The 19722-nt window shown below is 39.6% G+C and overlaps 1 protein-coding gene across 3 annotated transcripts in view; it reads right to left on the bottom strand.

Moving 5' to 3' along the window:
* DCLK1 (doublecortin like kinase 1) overlaps positions 1 to 19722 on the bottom strand; it is a 253696-nt gene that overhangs the window by 30356 nt on the left and 203618 nt on the right. For all 3 annotated transcript variants that reach the window (XM_075085130.1, XM_075085146.1, XM_075085137.1), the window contains 5 exons: positions 17173 to 17257; positions 15702 to 15810; positions 10724 to 10781; positions 9842 to 9961; positions 3855 to 4001 (listed from right to left, as the gene is read on the bottom strand). In XM_075085130.1, the coding sequence (XP_074941231.1) occupies positions 3855 to 4001; positions 9842 to 9961; positions 10724 to 10781; positions 15702 to 15810; positions 17173 to 17257 (519 nt within the window). The remainder of the gene's footprint in view (positions 1 to 3854; positions 4002 to 9841; positions 9962 to 10723; positions 10782 to 15701; positions 15811 to 17172; positions 17258 to 19722) is intronic.

Below are 19722 nucleotides of genomic sequence, written 5' to 3' on the forward strand. Positions count from 1 at the left end.
GTTCCCTTGGTGCAAAAATGAAATCTCTGTCTCTCACTCATAATAATTAGTTATATTATACAGCTCCACCCCGCCCAAGTTTCTCCTTCGTTAATATTATTAATGTCTAGAGAGAGATCCCCCCTCTGTCCTGAATCCCTGCTACCAAATGATAGAGCCACAAGCAAACATTCAGAATACACAAAATTCTTCTCCTTTCCATATGTTGTTCTTAATAATACAACTGGATCTTTAAGAGGACCAGCAATTTGACATGGATTCACATTTCTCTGCTACTAAGCCATAAAAAAAAAGATAGGCTTATAGAAATGCACTGGAAAAAAAGCAGTTATGGTTTTATTAAAAACACAGATTGTTAAATACATCTGGTTCCTGAAACTAAAGAAAGTGCTCTCTGAAATGGCAGTAATAAATCTAATTTCAACAACAGTTTTAATTAAAGGCTAGAGACTAGAGTTTTAAATATTAACTTGCTGAAAAATGTAAAGTGGGCGCTTAGACATCGAGAGCTGAATCCAGTCTAATTAGCATCTCATATTCTATTTCATGCAGTTGTCTTTTACAAAGCCCTCTCTGAGCTGTGTTAACCTAGTGAACATTCATAAATTCCCTCCTTCAACAGACCACACCTTGTATGACTCATATATCCTGGAAATTAATTATGGAAAAGGCTTGTTTGGCAATATTTACCAATGGAGAAGGTTTGGCACTGTGCATTTTCTAGTATTTTGCCCCATCTGTTTCCAGGAATTACTCTCCTTGGAAAACTACTTCAGTTCACTTGTAAAACTGAAGAAAGTAACTTTTCCCCACCCTGTTATAACTCCATATAAAAAGGAGCCCAATGTGAAGCTGTGGTATGCTACTTGCCAGTCAAGGAATGTGAAAGATAATTTAATGCTCATGTTATTCAGAACAAACACTATATATGTTCCACTGCATTTAAATACTGAAGGGCAATTAAAGAAATGGGGATTAGTGCAAATTACCTACTATGTAGTGCTTTCACTGTTTTAACTAAGCAATAAAACTGTGTAATTGTACAACACTAATTGAATGCAGCCACACGTAATTGTGTGCCACCATATGTATCCTATTACTATAAAGACTGTCAGTATTTTCTAAGCTGCTCTTGTGATCAGTGCAGATGGCAACAGTCAGAGAAGTTGTTCTCTAGGGTTTATTATATCGCTATAAAGACATCCCATGACTTGACAAAATAAACGTGCTTAATAGCAGCAATTATGAAAAATGTTCCAATTAAAACATGGAAGACACTCTCTAGAGAACAACAAAAAAAAAAAGCTAAAAAATCACAGGTATTCAGCATACCATAAACTCTTGGACAGTTGACTGTTAGATGGGCTTTGCGTGCCTTGAGGATAATAAGGAATCTAACAGTCTAACACTTATAGAAATAACTGGTGTTGGACATAGAATGTTGAGACAGGTTCACACACAAAAAGATTTATCAGCAGGGTCTATAGCTGATGCCACACATCAGCTCTAAGCATGAAAGTTAGTTCTGGGGAAAAGGAAAAACCAAAGGAGATAAAGAGGGAGGTGAGAAGGAAAGCTCTCCCAGGAGCTGGGAAGAGATGCAATGAGGAGACTGCAGATGAGCATCCTCCTCTGGGTGCCCTCTCCAGAGTAGCATGTTCCCCTTCACCTCCCATATTTTTCTTGTAGTAACTCTATAGCTTTTGTCAGGCCTTGCTTATCCTCCTTGTTGTTTTTTTCCTGCTAATGGGGCTGTTAGCACTGGGGCATGTATTGATCAGGGCAGATGCTGCCCCCTCAGTTAGTTGCTCTGGTTTGGGCAGGCCTGGTATAGGCTCCCCTAAATCTAAAGCAACAACCCATGGAGAGGAAAAGGTGGTGGGGGAAGAGCTGATTCTCCCACCAGTGGCCAGTAGAACCTGCTGTAACAACAGTACCAGGGTTTGCCAGTACAAGACTGTGACCGTAATGGCATGAAAGCAACTGCACAAGAACAAGTCAAAAATACTGCTGTGACTGTTTTGGTGAAGGGTTACAGAGCCACAGGCAAAAGGCAGGCTACAGAAGGCAAGTAGGAGGTCTTTAGCAACAGAAAGGCTAAGGCCCATATGGCATTTTGCAAGTGTTTTATAAATGCCAGGAAAATAACCCTAATTGCAATCCTGTGATACAAGGAACTACCCATCTCATTTAACAGATAAGAAGATAAATGTAGAAATGTCAGGTTCATGGCCACAGACAGCCAATGTCAGAGGCAGGGTCAGAACTCAGGTAACGCTGGCTCAAAAGCACTTTTCTAAACCAGCATTCGGTTCTTTCAAGGACCTGATAAACATTTGAGAATTGATATAATTTGTGAATCAAATGCTAGCTTTTGAGAGTTAGGGTGCTTCAAGAGGTTAGGTGCTGCATCCTCACCGCTCAGTATGAATATCATTGTAGGACCTTTACGTATGTACGACACTGGAAAAATCACTTAGAAACATTTCAGTTACAATGCAATCAATGTGGTCACACCTGGTAGGGGATAATTACCAGAGAGGGCTGGGCAGGCAAATTTAATCCTTCCCCTGTTGCCCCCACTTCCTGCCTACCTTTCTCTCTTCCTCCAAAAGCTTTACTCTACTGTTGTCAGACCTAGGCATTTAGAGACATGCCAAAACGACAGAAGGACAAGCCTTTCCCAGATGAAGACCCTCCTGCCCACTCCAAGTCACAGCATTAATGAACCCTGGCATGTGTTTTCTATAACTTCTGTGTGCAGTCACCTATGAACAGCAGCACAAGGGCGGCAAAAGGAGTATCAAATCATTAGTGTCTAGTGAAACTTCCACCCAACATATTTTACCAGTTTCTGGAAAACGAGGGCAGGCTACTTATTCACCCAGAACTCCAAAGGCACCTGCCACTAGAGGAACCTCAACTGTAAAAATCCCACTCCCTGGAAGTTTAGTAAGACCTACCTGAGTCAACTTTCTCATAAAACCTCTTCAGTGTCAGGCAGGACTAAACGCACTAAGTCATGGCAGACAGTATACAGCTGACAGAACTGATATTCTAGGTATCTTAAACTGTTCCGTGGTTGCAGAATACATGGAGAATTGGGACATCTTGAGAGTGGAACATGTCAGCAAATTCAGGAAAACTCAGAGAACAGTGAAATAATTAGGAGAAATTAATTTCTCAAAAGAAATAAAACTAAGTTGGAGAACACAATTGCTGCATTCAAGAGTGCAAAATCCTCAGAAGGATTAATTGTCAGGGTGTGTTTTTCATTGTCTTCAGTGGGTAGGGCTTATATAGATTCAGTCAGGAAAAGGAAGATTCAGGCTATTTAGTAAAGTTTATTAATAAAAAGTGCTATAGGATTATTTGGGAGATGCAGCAGGGAAAGGAAGGACACTGAAGTCTCTCCCTGGTTCTGCCTTGACATACTACATGATTAGGGCACAACATTTATACCCATTATGTTTGTAAAACTGAACTGCTGCTAATTACTGAGGCAGCTGCAGAAGCACAGAATGCTCTCTTGATGACAGAAAAACCTCTGTATTTATGAGAAGGTTTAAATTATACTGCAGCTCACTGAAAGGTCACTTCCAGTGATCACTGGAACAACTCTGTTGCTGTGTCCTGGGGAACAGTCTAGACATACCAGATGATGTTACTGTACTTTTTGTGATAGCTGTTTTTCTTAGGAAAGCTTTACAATGCCAAGGTTAAAATTAAAGACCAATGACTTAAAAGACTGAAATAAACTTGGTGTGTGTGTGGAGGGAGGGAGGGAGAAGTGCAAACCTTCTCTCACACACTCGTGAGTTATCAAAAATATTGAAAGCTGCATTTTCACTCACCAGTAGATTCTCCGGCTTGATATCCCTGTGGACGATGTTCAGGCTGTGAAGATATTTGATGGCACTGGCCAGATTGTAAAGCATCCCACTGGCATCCCGCTCTGTGTATTTGTTGGTGGAAGTAATAGCATCAAAAAGATCTCCTCCCTGGAGCAAAATGACCACGGCATATGAGCCACACTGCTTGTGAAATGACTGAAAAATTTAGGGAAGGTCAAGGAGCATCATTCATAGAGGATGAAGATGGAGGACCAGTACAGTTTCCTTGCAGCTATAAACTTTGGGTACTATGATGACATCTCCCATAATGGCAGCTGAACATATCAGTAATTCAGAACCATTTGTCATGGTCTGTTGGTCAGCCAAGAGGCCGGAGTCTGCACTGCAAACTGTCCCCACCTGCTGCTGCTTTCGTAACATGTCCAGCACTCGCCAACCTGTGTGTTCAGAGCCCCTGTTGCAAATTTCTGGTATGCCTACATACTTGCCTGTCACGATGCCATGTACCAACCCTTGCCACTCTATTATAATCAGCAGCAGGCTGCCATCAAATTTTTGCCCAAAGTCTGACTGAATTCCAGAAAAACAAAGAAATTCTGAGTAAAACTCGAACTGGCTACCTGTCATTGCTGCTAGCATATTTTAGAAGACTCATAAAACTTTGAAAACATGGATTTTAGAAAACACTTTCTCTACACCAGATGTGAAGTCTTTGGTAGTGTGATGCTCTTCTTGCAGCTAATACAGAAGCACTTCCCAGCATCTATGTCAGACAATCATGCTGGAAGACACTTAAGAATTAACATTAGTATTTCACCACATCTACAAACACAGATGGCAGCTTGTCCCATTTCCAGTTTGTCATGCTGTCTAATTCAGCTAAAAGCTACTGCCAGTGACAGAAAAACAAGAAAGAAGAGAGAAAGAAAGAAAAGGAAAATTAAGTGGAAGTCCTCGAAGCCGCAATGATCTTCACCAGGATCTGAGGCAGCTATGACATTTGGGCTGAGTTTCCAGAGTTGAGCTGGCAAGTGGGAAGAAGAACATGTAAGTGCTTGGAGGAAGACCAGAAAATAAGTTTAAAGAAGAGATTAAGGAAGAAGCTTGACAGAGTGGAGATAAAAACAAACATCTTTTGAGAGATACTACTCAGAGGTATTGGGTCTTCAGCCAAAATCAAAGAAGCACCACAAAAGAAACACAGAGCAACAGGGTAAAAAAAAAAAAGAGGAGAGAAATTATAATTCTGCAGAAATAATGCAAAATATCCCTGCTCCAGTCAAAACATAAAGGAAATGAATATATCACAGGAACCTGTATTTTAAAGAAAAAGTAGGTATTTTCTGAAGGCAACAGAGGAGTCCCAAGCTTTGCCAAATCATGATTTTATCAGCAGCTTCAAGTTATTCGATGGACTTTTTAAAGGCTCAGCTCCAGAATAAAAACTGTTTTCACTAAGAGAAAGGAAGAGGGGGAAGAGTCAAAAAAAGGATTTTCCAGGTATCATGGCTACAGGGAAAGAAGTAGGAAAAGACAACCACCAAAGACTCAAGCCTGAGAAAATAGACATTATTTGTTAAAAAAAACCAAAACAAATTATTAAATATTTTGCATTGTTGAGGTGCAGCTGAAGTTTGCCAGGGCAGGTTTATTCCCACTGTAGATGCAAAACCCCAGCTTTGGAAACTCCTTGCAGCCAACCATTGTCAAATCTGGGCCACATCAAAACCTCTTGCTCTGGATGACGACTGATCAAGATACATCAAGATACACAGTGTCAAGGAAAAGGAGGAAAAAAAGGCCAACCTAAACCAGATACAGGATTAGAGAGAAAGGCCAAATATTTGGCAAAAGTACAATACTGTGTACTTCATGGCATTAACTGATCCCTACGTATTAGATATCAGTATGTGGCAAAATATGTGGGGTAAATAATCTATCTTCCCTAAGCGCCTTCCTGTGAAGCCCCTGTACCAGCAGCTTTTTAACATGAGGTAGTGGATTAGACAGATCTGTGGTCTTATCTAATAAATTCCAGATGCTCAGGAGAAGTGTCAATAACACCAGCAAAGGATCTGCCTCCAAACAAAGAAAACAGCCCAAGCTCAGATGTGAGGGGCAAGAAGGAAAGAAGCTGAACCTTAAAAAGAGAAGGGAAAATTTCAGCCCAAAGTCAGAAGAAAAAGAGCAAATGTTAATGCACAAGGGAAGCTTAAACTCAGAAAAATATAGATGCTGCAGAGCTCATTAACAGACGGTCAAGCCAATCTGAAGCAGAATCCTTTTCTCCAGTTCAGCAGCCTACCTCACTGGGTAAAGTTTCTTACCAGGTAGCCTGGTAAGAAAAGAGAGCATATATTTAGCCTGTGGGATTCTCTGCAGTTAAGAAAGAGGTGATATCCTGCAAAGAGTTAACAAAGCTGACAGCTATATCAGGCAGAATTGTTTTCAGACTTCCCTTTCCCTGAAGAGCACTTTAACCTGCAAGGTTCTGCTTAGCCGATTCACACAGCAGGTCACTATCATTTATTCAGGCACAAGGGGTGAGTTCAGGATGACATTTCAGTCTTAAATCCCCTGTTCTGGAGTGAAATGGGACCAGTAACATCTGAATGCAGTTTTTATCATCTGTGCACATGAGGAAGTGTACTTGGAAGTACAGTAACCAATTATTTATTTATTACCTTGTTATGTAAATGATATAATCTCTCTTTTCTTCTGCAAAAGTGAAATCATATCCTGGAGCAGTAAAGGAAACTCTGCAATAAATCTTGCTTGTTAAATTGGCCAAACCCCTGTTAGGTTTGAATAACAATTTTGTTTCGCTGTGTTAAAAGGCAACGTGCCAGAAACCAGGTCCTTGCTTCCTTTTACAAGCACCACTTGCAATGTGTTTATATTTGTATTTATGAAGTGCTTTTTCTTACACTTTACAAAGCAATGAATGGCCTATCTGCCATGAGGTGAGGGCAGTATTTGCAGCAGCCACTTATGTCAAACATGTTACTGCCAATTAATGCAGGGTGGTATTAACTGAAACCGTGCTCTGCAGTATCAAGCCTTTTCTCCTTGAATTTCTTTCCTGTCTGTGAGTTTGATTTAAAGTCAGGTCTTCAAAAGTCAGTCAATAACAGATGGTTAATCAATTCTAACAGTGCATGCTATGAAATGGTAACAGTCAGCAATTGGTGAATTAACAATTAATGTCTTTCCAGAAATACCTTCCCTGGTGCCCATAGAGTATAACAAGGCTTTTTTTTTTTTTTTTTTTTTTTTTGCTAGCAATTAAATATTACAGAATAGATGTTTTTTTCAAAGAAGAAAAGTTAACTTCCCAGGAACAGGCTATTTCTTCAAAATTTCTTCCATTATTCCACATAAAAGTAAAGCACATTAAAACAGTGCTCTCTAGGATATCTGAACTACAGAGATGCCTGTAAAGCCCTTCTATAGCATAACTAAAAGCATAAATATCTCAGTATGTGCAACAACCCTGAAGTGTAAAGAAAAAAGAGTGCAATAAAACAGATTTTCCAGAAAGTGAATATAATGGATGGTTTTCTTTATATACATCTTTTATGCTAGTTATTTTGTAAGAGTTGTCGGTTCCCTCCTCTCTTATTTAGCTGAGTAGGACTTTGATTAAAAATCCACCAGAGACTACAGTTTGAACATTTTTCAAGCATGAATAGCACAACAGGTTGCACCCATAAAACCAGCTATGTGCTTACATCTTGGCATGTTAGACAAGGCACAGCTTTTACTTCTTAGCACACCTCATGGGGCCAAGATGAAGGATTTGTCAATGCAGGCTGAAGCTGTGGCTACATTAGATTACAACGCTGTGCAAGGGTATTGAGGTACCTTTGAACAAGCTCTCATGGACACTGTGAAAAACCTACAGTAGTATGGATCTCAGAGTGAGCTCACTTATCATAGAAAAGAGCAGCAATTATGATTCAAATAGTGTTAGATGGCTAATGGCATGTGATCTGAAGCTGTGCTATTTCACATTGCACTCCCAAGTGCAAAAGATGGCTGTGACTATGAAGAAGGTGGGGAAATTCTTCTGGGACTGGTTACACAATGGGATTTGTGGCATGGAAGAGTGCCAGTGTTTTGCTTTTTTCTTATGATTTAACCTCTCCATCAGAGACAAAATGGGGATGCTGGGTACACCGTCATCTCCTTGTCACCAGCATGTCCCAGTGTGCTTCCGCAGAGCTTGGAGGTGGTGGACAACAGGGTTAGCGGGACCATAACCTCCATAGCACCACTCAAGCCAAGTACGGCACCTGGCAGGCTCAAACCTAAGAGGACAATATTGCCATCTCCTGAGATGTAGGGCATGGCCTGAGCTTCTCATGCATAACAAGGCTGTCCCAGACTGCCACAAGGACAGGGAAAATCTGTGGCCATTCACCCATGGGCCACACTTGACAGCCTCCCAGCTCTACACTGGGAACATGGTTTGTGTCGCCGCTGCTTCCACGGAGCGTGGGCGATAATGGAACAAAACAAAAAACTTTTAATTCTCCTGGCTCTTGTATTCCAGCCCAGAGATTGAGTTCTTTAAGAAACACTTGGGCCTGGGATCATCCTAACTAACGACTCAACGAGGTGCCCGCATTAAGAGCATCCCCCAATTTCTGCCTATAACCGGAGCAAAGCAGATAACAAACCTGCTTGCCAAAATTGCTTTCTCTCACGACCTCTGGTGGTGCTTGTTTCTAACCACAGATACAGAGGATGTCTATTGAAGGTGACCACACTTTTAATTTAAGTGGAAGTGATCTGGCTGCCATGGTTCAGACTGCCTGATTTGCTCACAAGTGTTGAGCGTGCACATACAACAGGCCTGCACACAAATGCTGCTGCTGCTGCACAGCTTTATGGTAACCTTTGTCCTTAAACAATAAAAACTGTGGGTTTCCCAGGTGTAGGCATTGTAGGCTGCCCCAGGAGAACATGCTGATCAAGGTACAGACATGTAGATGGCTGCTGGAAAGATCTTCTTCCCACAGAATACTTGAGGAAGGAAGGAGAATTGCTAATCCTGTTAGTGACTATGAAAAACAAGCGTATTTGCTTAAAGTAAGTATAGAGGACAAGATGTCCTCAGTGGTTCTCTGTCCTAGTTTGTACAATTTACTCAAATATATTTTCACCACCTGTTATGCACAGTGAAATACTTGTGTATTAGTACCAGAACCAAGAGCTAAATTCATATTTCTTGCACTGCATTGTTGACAGTCTGGGGACAAGGGATGACCTGGTCCGAGTTTCATAATCCAGTTTGAATACGTAATTCCACCAGCGAGTGAAATAAATGCATGAGACCTGGAAGTTAGTATGAAGAAATAGATAGGTTCCAAAAAATAAAATACTTCATTCGCAAACTTACTTTTCAGAATAGAAAGATACTTTCAATAGCAGGTTTTTCTCTTTCACTTCCCCCCTCCTCCAACTTAAATTTAGATTATTATCAAGGAGGCAAGCCTGACAATTTGTTAATATAAATCAGCAGAGAAAAAAGACAGGTAATATTGTTTAAATTTAACATAAATTAATAAAATTTAATTAAACTATATCATAGAATTTTGAAGGCTGGTATTTACAGCTATTCGGACTGGGTGTATTTTCAGTTCACCTCAGGGCAGGTGCATTTCTTTAAGATAAAACATTTTAAAAAGACTTCTTTTGGGAGAGCAAATAAAACTGGTGATCTCCAAAGTACTGTCCCCAGAGCACTTCTGAGTGTGGCTTACAGAAAGTTAGACAAATATTTGAAATATTGGAAAGCTATAAAAAAAAATCTGACAGTGGGTTACACATCTTTCAGTGGGGTGCCGGACAAGACTACCTTCAGAGACCCCTTCCATTCTAAATTATTCTGTGATTCCACAGTTTTTAGTAAGCTTTAGTACCAATGAAATTTCCCAGTATGGTTGAAACAATTCTTAATAAGCAGTCTCCAAAATACTCACCTTTACAAGTTCCATGACAAGGTACAACTCAGTGGGCATGTCCATCTCCTCAATCAGAAGTACAATATTGGGATGCTTGACTCGTCTTAAAATAGATACCTCATTCTGGATCATGTGTTCCTGCCACACAAAAGAAACCTTTAATGACTATGGGTTGGTGGGAAAAACTTTTACCTCCATTGTACAGTGGAAAATGCAAAGGGAATTGGGACCTGCATGGATTCTTCAGGGTTTTTTAAAAGGTAACAGACGTTGCCTCCAGAAATATGGAAGGAACACATCCAGAAACAACATCAGTGTGACGACTGAAAGAACCGAGAGAGTAGAACACAAAAAGAAATGGAGGAAAAGATATGTTTCTGATGCAGAGACAGGTTAAATGTAGAAGTTTCTAAATATTTTTCTCCAGTGCAGAATCTTTGCATTTAAAAACATGATAGCATCTTCTCCGAGAACTTTTTTCTTATAGATTTCAAAAGCTAACAGAAATTCACTTACTATAAAACTGACATCAGTTTGATTAATTTATATACTGTTTAGACATAGTGACTGGTGTTGTTATAATTAGCAGTATTATTTTTCTGTTTTCTATAACATCTGGGATTATGAAAGCTGGAGAACATAATTACAGGGGTAAAAAGCAAGGGGAGTGAGTGTAACCACCCACAGCCAACCAACTGGAGAATGAACACATGCATCTAGAAGGCACATTGCAGCCTTTTATACTGATACTCCAAGGGTGTCCAGAGGGCAGGCAAAGACTTCAACCAAAAAGATTCAAACACTTGCCAGGAAGAAGACAAATACCAACAGCACCAAAGTGATCTTTCACAAAATGCTTCTCGAAAAAAAAAATTTTGTCTTGATTTTTTTTGTACTTACTTTTCCTCTACATTTACTTTTTTTGATTATTTTCAGAGCATATTCTCTACCAGTTGATCTGAGGAAAGAGAAAAGAAAAAGTTGAATGTTCAATCGCATTGAATATTTTACTCAGTCAAGTTTAAATTTGCCATTTGAGCACGGTAGATCTGGGCAAGAATTCTATTCAAGTATTTGTTTTGTCAAGAAATGAAGCTTGGATCTGTCTGGTATTGTGAACTTGAGCCAAATTTATTGAATATGTGTGCCTGAGAAAAAAGCATTGAGCATTTTTTTATTTCACAATTTTTCACAATATTTCACAAAAACATTTCAGTGTTTTTGAAACAAAATAACTTGATTTTTTTTTCATTTTGTAGTGGTATTTGTTATATCTTCTGCAGTTTTCTATAAAAATATTATATAGTATTTACAGATCCAAATCTTCTCAAAACCAAAAAGGTTTTTTCCTATTAAACAAAAGAATACAAGCCATGGAAAATACATTTAATTTTTTACTTAAAATGAAGAGTCATTTGTTTTATCTTAGCACTCACAACTGCTAAGACAAAAATGTCAGTCCTTGTAATAATCTTCTATATATTCAGTAAGTATGCAATACTACCTAGCAGAGTTAGATATGATATTTATGGGACAGAATATGATATCTCTGGAGACGGTAAGAAATTATAAAGAATTAGTTCAGGATGAGAACACATTTCCTTTTTGGTGGTGGTTTTTTTTTTTGAAACCATGTAATATTTATCACTACCATATACATAGATATTTATTATATAGAATGCTAAGATAGAAAACTAAGCTTGTAGACAAGTTGACCATATCAATTTCTATTTCTTAACCAAGTTACAAAACAAAAAGATGACTGTAAGGACGATACCAAGAAGCTCTGTTCACAAGCTCTAGTTTCACTATAAGGTTAAATGAAGAATGGATAATATAAGAGAAAGCTCTTACTGAAATGCTTTGTTTTTGTAATAAAAATCTAAAGAGTTTAAAAAAGTCTAATACATTACCCTTAGGCATATGCTTTGTTAAAAAATGAAGAAAAAAATAACTTCTCAAGAATTTGGGGTGATTTTTTTCGTTCTTCATTTAGAAAAATGTAGTCAAATTGATACATTAAATTGGTATATAATAAGTTAAATAGAGAAATAAACATGCCTAAAAGTGTGCACAGTCTGTCAAGTAGGAACATGCAAAGTGAGTCATAAATTGAAAACACTGCATTAGGAAAATGACTGGGCATTTTCATTGCCATATTTAAGCATTCAGACCTCCTCTGGCAATGATGTACCACTAGGTATTAATTCAAGGGAAAATGGGGACTTCAGTAAAAAGAAAAATGAACCCAAAATATTAATTCTGTTCCCAGGTCAGCAGGGAGCAAAGACAGTCTGTATTAAGACGTCAATTAAAAGACTGTTCAAAGAAATCACACTGGATGATGACATTTATGACTTGGGGAAAAAAGTACAGCATGGCTGTTCAAGACTTAAGCAAAGAAAATTTAAAAACTTCTCATATCTGTACTCCCCCCCAAAGGGGATCAATGCTACACCCCCAGAAATGGGCCACACTCCACATGGGATGCCCCTTCCCGGTGCTGCCGATTGGTGGCCACAGTCCCAGCTCAGTGAGGGGACAAACAGAGACACAAACACTATTTTTTGGAAATGGAAGGAGGCAGGAGAAGGAATATTAGAAATTAAGATATCTGGAGTTCAAACTCAGACCAAATATGCCCTCTTTCAATAGGAGTCTCTTTCAAGCTGCTTGGTTGCCCTAGGAACGCTTCCTTTCTGTCATGAGAAAGGAAATTGATGGGTTTTGTTGGCCATGGGAGACTCCATGCACTCCAAAACACTGGGAAATCTGAGCTAGTGAGGAAATGTCAGAATTTGGAAGTATCTGAAAGTTAAAAATGAACACATATAAAAACACCACAGGACAAATTGCACATATGATGGAGCAGATATGTAACGAGCAGATGACAACTCTGACTGCTCTTTGTTTTGGTAAAAAGCAAATTAAAGCTAAGATAATGCAAATCCTTTCCCCTGAAAAGCTGCAGAACCGCAGGCTGTCAGCAGCGTTGCAGCTTACATACCCACCAAAAAATATGCAGAGCCATGCCAGAAACTCACAGTGAAACGGGTGTATCACCTCTCACTTATCACTCAACCCAAACAATAAAAAGGTGCCACACAAAGTAGGAAACACGTTATGGCTGGATGAAGGTCTGGACCCACAGCGCTAATGCAGGGCACGAAGTTAGACCTCTACTTCATAACAGGGCTCCGTGCCATGCTCCCTGGCTGTTTTAACTTTTTGCAAAGTTTACAGAGATTTCCATTGCACTGGAGACAAAAATCTATCTTCATTGTTTGTGTGTGCATGAAATGTATTTGTGTGTGTGTGCATGTCTGTGCATTCACAGATGCACAGAATAGGATTTAGAAGTCCCCATGTGAAAATTTTGAAGATGTTTTTTGGTTTCTATTTGGACTGTTCGTTGTCAGAGGAAAATGCCTGTGAATGCATTTGAAGCGCCAGAGTGGCTAACCAGTGCACACGGACTGGTCTCCACAGCTATGGAGAAGTATCTATGTGATCAGTGAAGATGTGTAACAAGACCCATTCCTACTTGCTTAACACCTCATGATGCGATTTCTTTGAAGTCTAATGCACAGAGGAATTGTACGTCAGAAGAAAGTGGAAAAGTCCTCTGTCCCAAGTATCACCCCATCAATTCTGGCTCTACAAATGATGGACATATTAGACTTTGAAGTGAGGTGTTTTCTGCTTAGAAAGACTGTGAAGAATGTTTTTGAAGGGCTTTTATATGTCCTGGCTTTAATTTACCCTCTGAGCCTTTAATTTCTTCTTCCACACTTGTGATGGCAAGGGTATACTGCTTTAGAAGTGCAAACTAACAGAAATAATTCTACTTTAATTTTCAAGCTCTCTCAAAGTAGTAACTCTGTCGTATAAAGGGGGTCTGTGGAATAGTATGTCTCAGAGACCATAAGAGTATGTATCTTGGAATATCTGAGTAATCATTCTATTCACTACATACCTCATGTTACCGGATACTTCTGGGACCAGGTGGATAGACAAGAGGACAGGAAACAGTTTTCAGTTAAGCTCTCGAAGATAATGTAATCAGTATTATTTTTAGGTGTGGTGGGACCTATATTTAATTTTGTTTATGTCTTTTCTCTCAGCTTGAGAGAGAGTTGTAAAATGCACACTAGCACATTTGAACTGTCTCTCAGCACAACTGGCATGTTCAGCTGAACGACAGTGTATCAAAATCTCAACCTTTTTTTTAATTTTGCCTTGTAATGTTTCTCTCAGTCACTACTTGCTTTACTTTTAGCTTGTCTTTTTCTCAGTTATGTGTTTTCACCCATGTTTTTCATCAGTCATACTCCCTCCATAGGGTTTTACAGTGCTTTCTTGTTTTCATATTATTTTGCTTTGCTTCCTTTAGGTTTCCATATTCCCCAGTTTAGTGTTGAGACCCTGGGGTTTGATCTGAACAGCTATCGCCCTCCGGATGACCACCTCCACCATGAACTCACCCTGACAAAGCTCTAAAGGCCTCACAAGAGCTTTGGCCAAGTCCCGCAAGCACACTGTCAGCTGATACAAAATCCACTCTTCCCCCTTTCCCCAGCAGCTGTCTTCATGGTCTCAGACTTGCCAGACTCTTTCAGATGCAAAGTGGGACCTGTCTTTTTTTCCAAAGAGACTCTAGTTTAAAACCAGCCAAACTAATTTATCATCATCTGCCATGAGATCTAATCTTGACTTACTCTCTAGGGTTAACATCACATTCTTACAGGCTAAAGAGAAAAAGTTATTTCTCTGAGCCCAAGGGTGAGGTTAGTGTCTTCTGTAAGAGTCCCCTCTCTAGGATATGGTAATAGGAGATATAAAACTTCACTCATGGAATTTCGTTATCAGACCTTGACATCTCTATTGTTCTTTCTTTTGGACATCTCTAGCTCTGGCAAGTTTTTGCCTTCTCTGCACTGCTACTATCTAACATAAGCAGCCTTACAATCATTTAACGTACGGTACCTTCTGTCTTTTTTACCCTATATTCTCCTATTTTTAACAATGCCACCAAAAGGCACCTGCAGTTCTGCTCAGAGCATTTCTGTCTTTGTTCCCTATTTTTTACACTCTTAACATTGGGCAGAGTCAGTTCAAACCTGGTTCATGATCTGCCTGACCAGATTTAGAAACTGACACCTGAGCTACACAACCTGGACACTTTCAGCAACACTGACATTTGAGGTGACTTGTGACTTCTCTAACCTGGTGTGGATGTCTAATACCAGTCTTTACGGGTGACTGTTCTCACCTCTTAACAGTAAAGGGCACAGCAGAAGTTAGATTTTGATGTCTGCAGTACAGGCTCCTAAAGTTGGATGGAGCTCATACAATGGCATAAAGCAGGCAAGCAGGAGATAGATGCCCGTTTAATTAAAGATAGAGATGGAAGAGGTTACTCCTCAGTATCATATGGCAGAGTAGATGGATCCAAAGTCAGCTCCTTGTGATGACCACCACCACTATGCTGCACACACAAAACCTCCTGGCATCTTTACAGAATGCTCCTACATGTGAAACGTTTCGGCAGTCTAATGTAAAGGGAGAGTTGCAAGAATATACTGCAAGAAAATATGTTATTTCAGAGCAACAAGAAAGATTTACCAAAAAGAACTGGTAAAATCATGCAGAGTGCAGCAGGAAAAAAAACCATAAAACCCACAAAGAATTAAATTCATAGATCGTCCCTTGGACTCACTACTTTTTTAATATGAGAGGGCATTAGGCTAGTTTTTCCATCTGGCATTGAGACATTACCTTATTACGTGTCCGATAGTCTACAAATAAAGATACAATCTAGAAAAAAGCATGACATTAATGATTATTTTTACAGTAATAAGCATATTATCCTCCTCACCTTTCTATACACTCCTTCACAATAGCAAAATTTCCATCTCCTATAGTCCTTCCAACTTTATATCGCTCTGCTATCGATGCTGGAACCTGGAAACCTTCCTCCAACACTTCTGAAAGAATCATTAGTACATTTTTATTGTTAGTGAAGGAAACACAGATGTTGCACATAATGCGCATTTTAAGTCTACAGTTTAGGAGCCTGGAAACCATTCAGAGTCAGTATCTCACTTACTGTACAGTGAAACCATGCTGCTGACATTGTATATACTCAACAGGTTTCACACAGATACAATAATGAAAAATAAGACTTCTGGGGTTCAAACATACCACCATTCGAGTGTTACATAGTTTACCATTCCCATTGCAATATGCCCCCAGGACAAAACCAAAATTGTATTTTTTTAATTATGAAAAGGCCTCTGTGATCTGCACAAGCACAGACCAGCCTCCAAAAAGGGTTGGAACTCCTTGACACAGCATGATTAAATATATGTACCAAAGAAGTCCAACACTCAAGCACTTATTTTATTACATCCTGTAAACTGAGACATCCATAAAACTCCTCATGTGCTAAGTGCTAGTTCTCCCCCTCCCCCAATATTAAATATTTAGTTTTTAAACAAATGTTCTCAATAATACTACCTCGCATGCAACCTGGGCACCAGATGTTTAGGTAAAATTGCATTATACACTGTCTAAGCATAAGAAAAGTTTGTAGTTTCATGTGTTTTAGTGCTCATTCATGTACCATTATTTTTAAATATATTTGAAATAGCGTGTTACAAATACCTAACATGCCTCTAAAAGCTGACTGTAAACTGCAGCTGATACAAACTGCTATATAAGTATCATAATGTAAAAAAAAAAGCCTCTCAAAAATGTGACTTGAATTTACACTCCCTAAGACAGTGCTTTTAACTGTATCTTCAGCTCTCCTTTGTTCCAGTTTAGTATTAAAAGTGAATGTTACGATACAAGGGGGCTGGGGCTTGCCCAAACTCACAGGCAGCATGAAGAGTTACTGTCAGACGCGACCATACACACAGCCTTACGTATATGTGCGTGTGAACTGGCAGTATTGTAGCAGACACTATCCCTTAGCCAACATGCTCAAAGCCTTGGTATGGGGTGAGACCAATAATTTCTGAGTAAAGACCCAGGACTGCAGCATAGTCTTTAGTACCATGCCAGACAAGACAAAAAATTAGTGAAATAATCCAGTCAGCACTGCATCACCTGCAGAACTAATATCTAGAGTATCCTGAAAAAAAACCCACCTCTGAATAAGGATGTCCAGAACAAATCTGATCCAGGGGGAACCTAACTGGTTTGGTAAGACTGACAAGCCTCCTCACAGAGTCATCCAGCCCGCATCGCTCCCACCTTCTCCGGCAGGAAGAATGACTCATTTCCTACACAGCTGCTGTTATCACTACATTGACTGCTTTGAAATGTCAGCCTTCAAATGTTACCTTCTGCAGGTCCATCATTTTCATCCATAGAGCTGCAAACTTTGGTGGATGCTAATGAGGTAGAGGAGCCACTGTGTTGGGAGCTCTGGAAATGGAGAGACACAAATGAAAACAGATGATTTTTAAGGAGCACCAGTACCTGCAGCACGTTCCTGCTGGCCACACGTCTGGGACAGGCTTCAGGGTTCCCTATGTATAGTATCAAATTGCTTTGGTGGAGGGGTATGCTTGGGAAGAGTCCAGTTTTTCCACTGAAATTACACTTTTGGTATCCCTGCATACATGGAGCTATCCCTGATCCATCATGTGCAGCAATGTGCAGCAACGCCTTTATGTATGGTCCATTAGTCTCTCCCTGTTCCCTGCACATTTTGGCAGGGAAAACTGAGGAGCTGTATGCCCTCTGCAGGCAGGAGACCGTTTTCTCAGTGACACTGTTAATGTAGGAGGCACTAGAAGCACGAGTGTCTGTTTTGACTGAAGTTGGCTTTGTTATGGGCAGAATTCCTCACTTTTGCAAACCTCCCTCTGGTGAAATCCTCCCCAGTTGTGTTCTAGAAGGCAGAAATCATTATGGTAACGTATGAAGAAAATAAAATGTCAGGGTGAGTAACATTTGCTTTTTTGGCAAAGCATTTGATTGGGTATAGCTCACTTGAGGCATGAGTCTGTATCTCGGTTTTAAGTACTTGTACAGCAAATGTTTACATTTGCCTATACAGTTAATGGGGGGAGTACGCTATCTCTGTAGCCTCTAGAAGGAGGCTCGTAGCCACCCAGCTTGGATGCCAAAAGTATAGCAGACAGGATCTCACTAGGGAAGCCTTCCAAAGCACATATCAATGTCTATCAGTTACGTATGGACTCTAGGCATGTATTATAGGAAGACTGCTTCATCACGTATCTAGATGGATGAAATTACACAGACAGATGAGATGGACTGGATTTCACCCAAAACTTTTATCCTGTGCTGCGTAATGATTATACAAACATATCTCCAGGATTATCCCATCTTCAAAGGAAACCAGAAGGAGCTACAAATGTAACAGCATCCCTTTAAATTTACAGCAAAATGGAGCATTTCCTCAGGTCCTCGTGTTGCAACACAAGTGAGAAATATTCAGAGGATTTCCAAATTTAAAAATTTCTTGCGTTCACCTGGTTCATGTGCTGAAAGGTTACAAAGTGCTGCAGTGTTTAATTACCTCCTTCAACCTATATATTACATAAATTGCAGGCTGTACTGCATCTAATACTATCAGTTCTTTATCTCTGTTTGCAAGGTATCTAGATGCCCACAATCCACTTTACAAATTTAGTACAGCTTCTTCAAAATGATCTCTTTCCTCTGTCACTGCAGAGCACAGCTGACGACTGGAGCAAGAATAACTAATGATGCAGCAGCTGGGATTTTTGCAGAGCACAGAGGCAGGGAGAAGGCAGTCAGCAGAGTTAAAAGCTGGCCAGTATGCTGAGTTCATTTGATCAGACCTTTAATTTCTCTCACAATAGATTAAGGTCAGGTGATTTAGACAAAGGCTGAACTTGGCCTCTTTTTCACTAAATAATCCCGAGAGCTTGAGTATCTTGTCTACCGAGAGATTCTTTGCCCCTTTTTTTTATTTTAATCAACCTCAGCTATTTCTTTTCATCCAACCAAGCATTTCTTCTGAGCTTTGACCAGAATTAAAAATTGTATTAATCAGTTTTTGGACTGCTTTTGCTGCCTCTTGACAACAGAAGCGAGCACTGACTGATTTTATGCAGTTCGCTTAGATATTGCTGCCCTTGTTTCATGATTAGGACGTGTTTATGTATGTGCTATTCCTGTGCTAAACTCTACGGGATGTCTCAGTAAAAACTTACCTCTGGTTCATTTTTGAACAAATGAGCAGATGAGGATCAAGGTAACAGGAAAATGTTAGGAGTTCTCATGCCTGGAGAAGTCACTCTCAAAGCCTATTTTTACACACATGTAACGAGAAAATTGTTTCCTTTACACTCCTGCTTGTAAAATAAGCAGAAAAACATGTTTTCCCTACTCATTCTGCTGTGTCTGTTTGTTTTCCTAGACCAGGCATCCAATTTCTTACTTCTTTTCCCACTCCACAGTATTTTCTTAAAGGAATTACAATTTAAATGTTTACTATTTGTTACACATACAATCAGGAATGAATTTTTTATTTAAGGGATATAACACAAAAAGGTTAGTACTAGATTTTCAATAGATTATCAAACAACTACTTTACTCAGTTTTTTGCATTTTAAACAGTGAGATTACACTTTCCAGCAGATGTTAGGTCAAGACTGACGACTGCACGCAGTGCGCGTTTCTTTAGCAGTCTGATGGTCTCCTTATGGAGTCTCACACTCATTGTTCTCATTTGTGAGAACGGGAGATGTGAAAATCGAGACCTAACTTGGTGGCCACATCTTCTCAGAATGAGTGCCTAGAAGGACTCAAATTTCTTTTTGGGAACCTAATTTCTCAAGGACCCTCAAGGTGAGGTTTAGCTGAGAACAGTGACTGCTCAGGCCTTCCAAAATTAG

Source organism: Phalacrocorax aristotelis, chromosome 1 (assembly GCF_949628215.1).
Source record: "Phalacrocorax aristotelis chromosome 1, bGulAri2.1, whole genome shotgun sequence".
In the NCBI taxonomy this organism is placed as follows: Eukaryota; Metazoa; Chordata; class Aves; order Suliformes; family Phalacrocoracidae; genus Phalacrocorax; species Phalacrocorax aristotelis.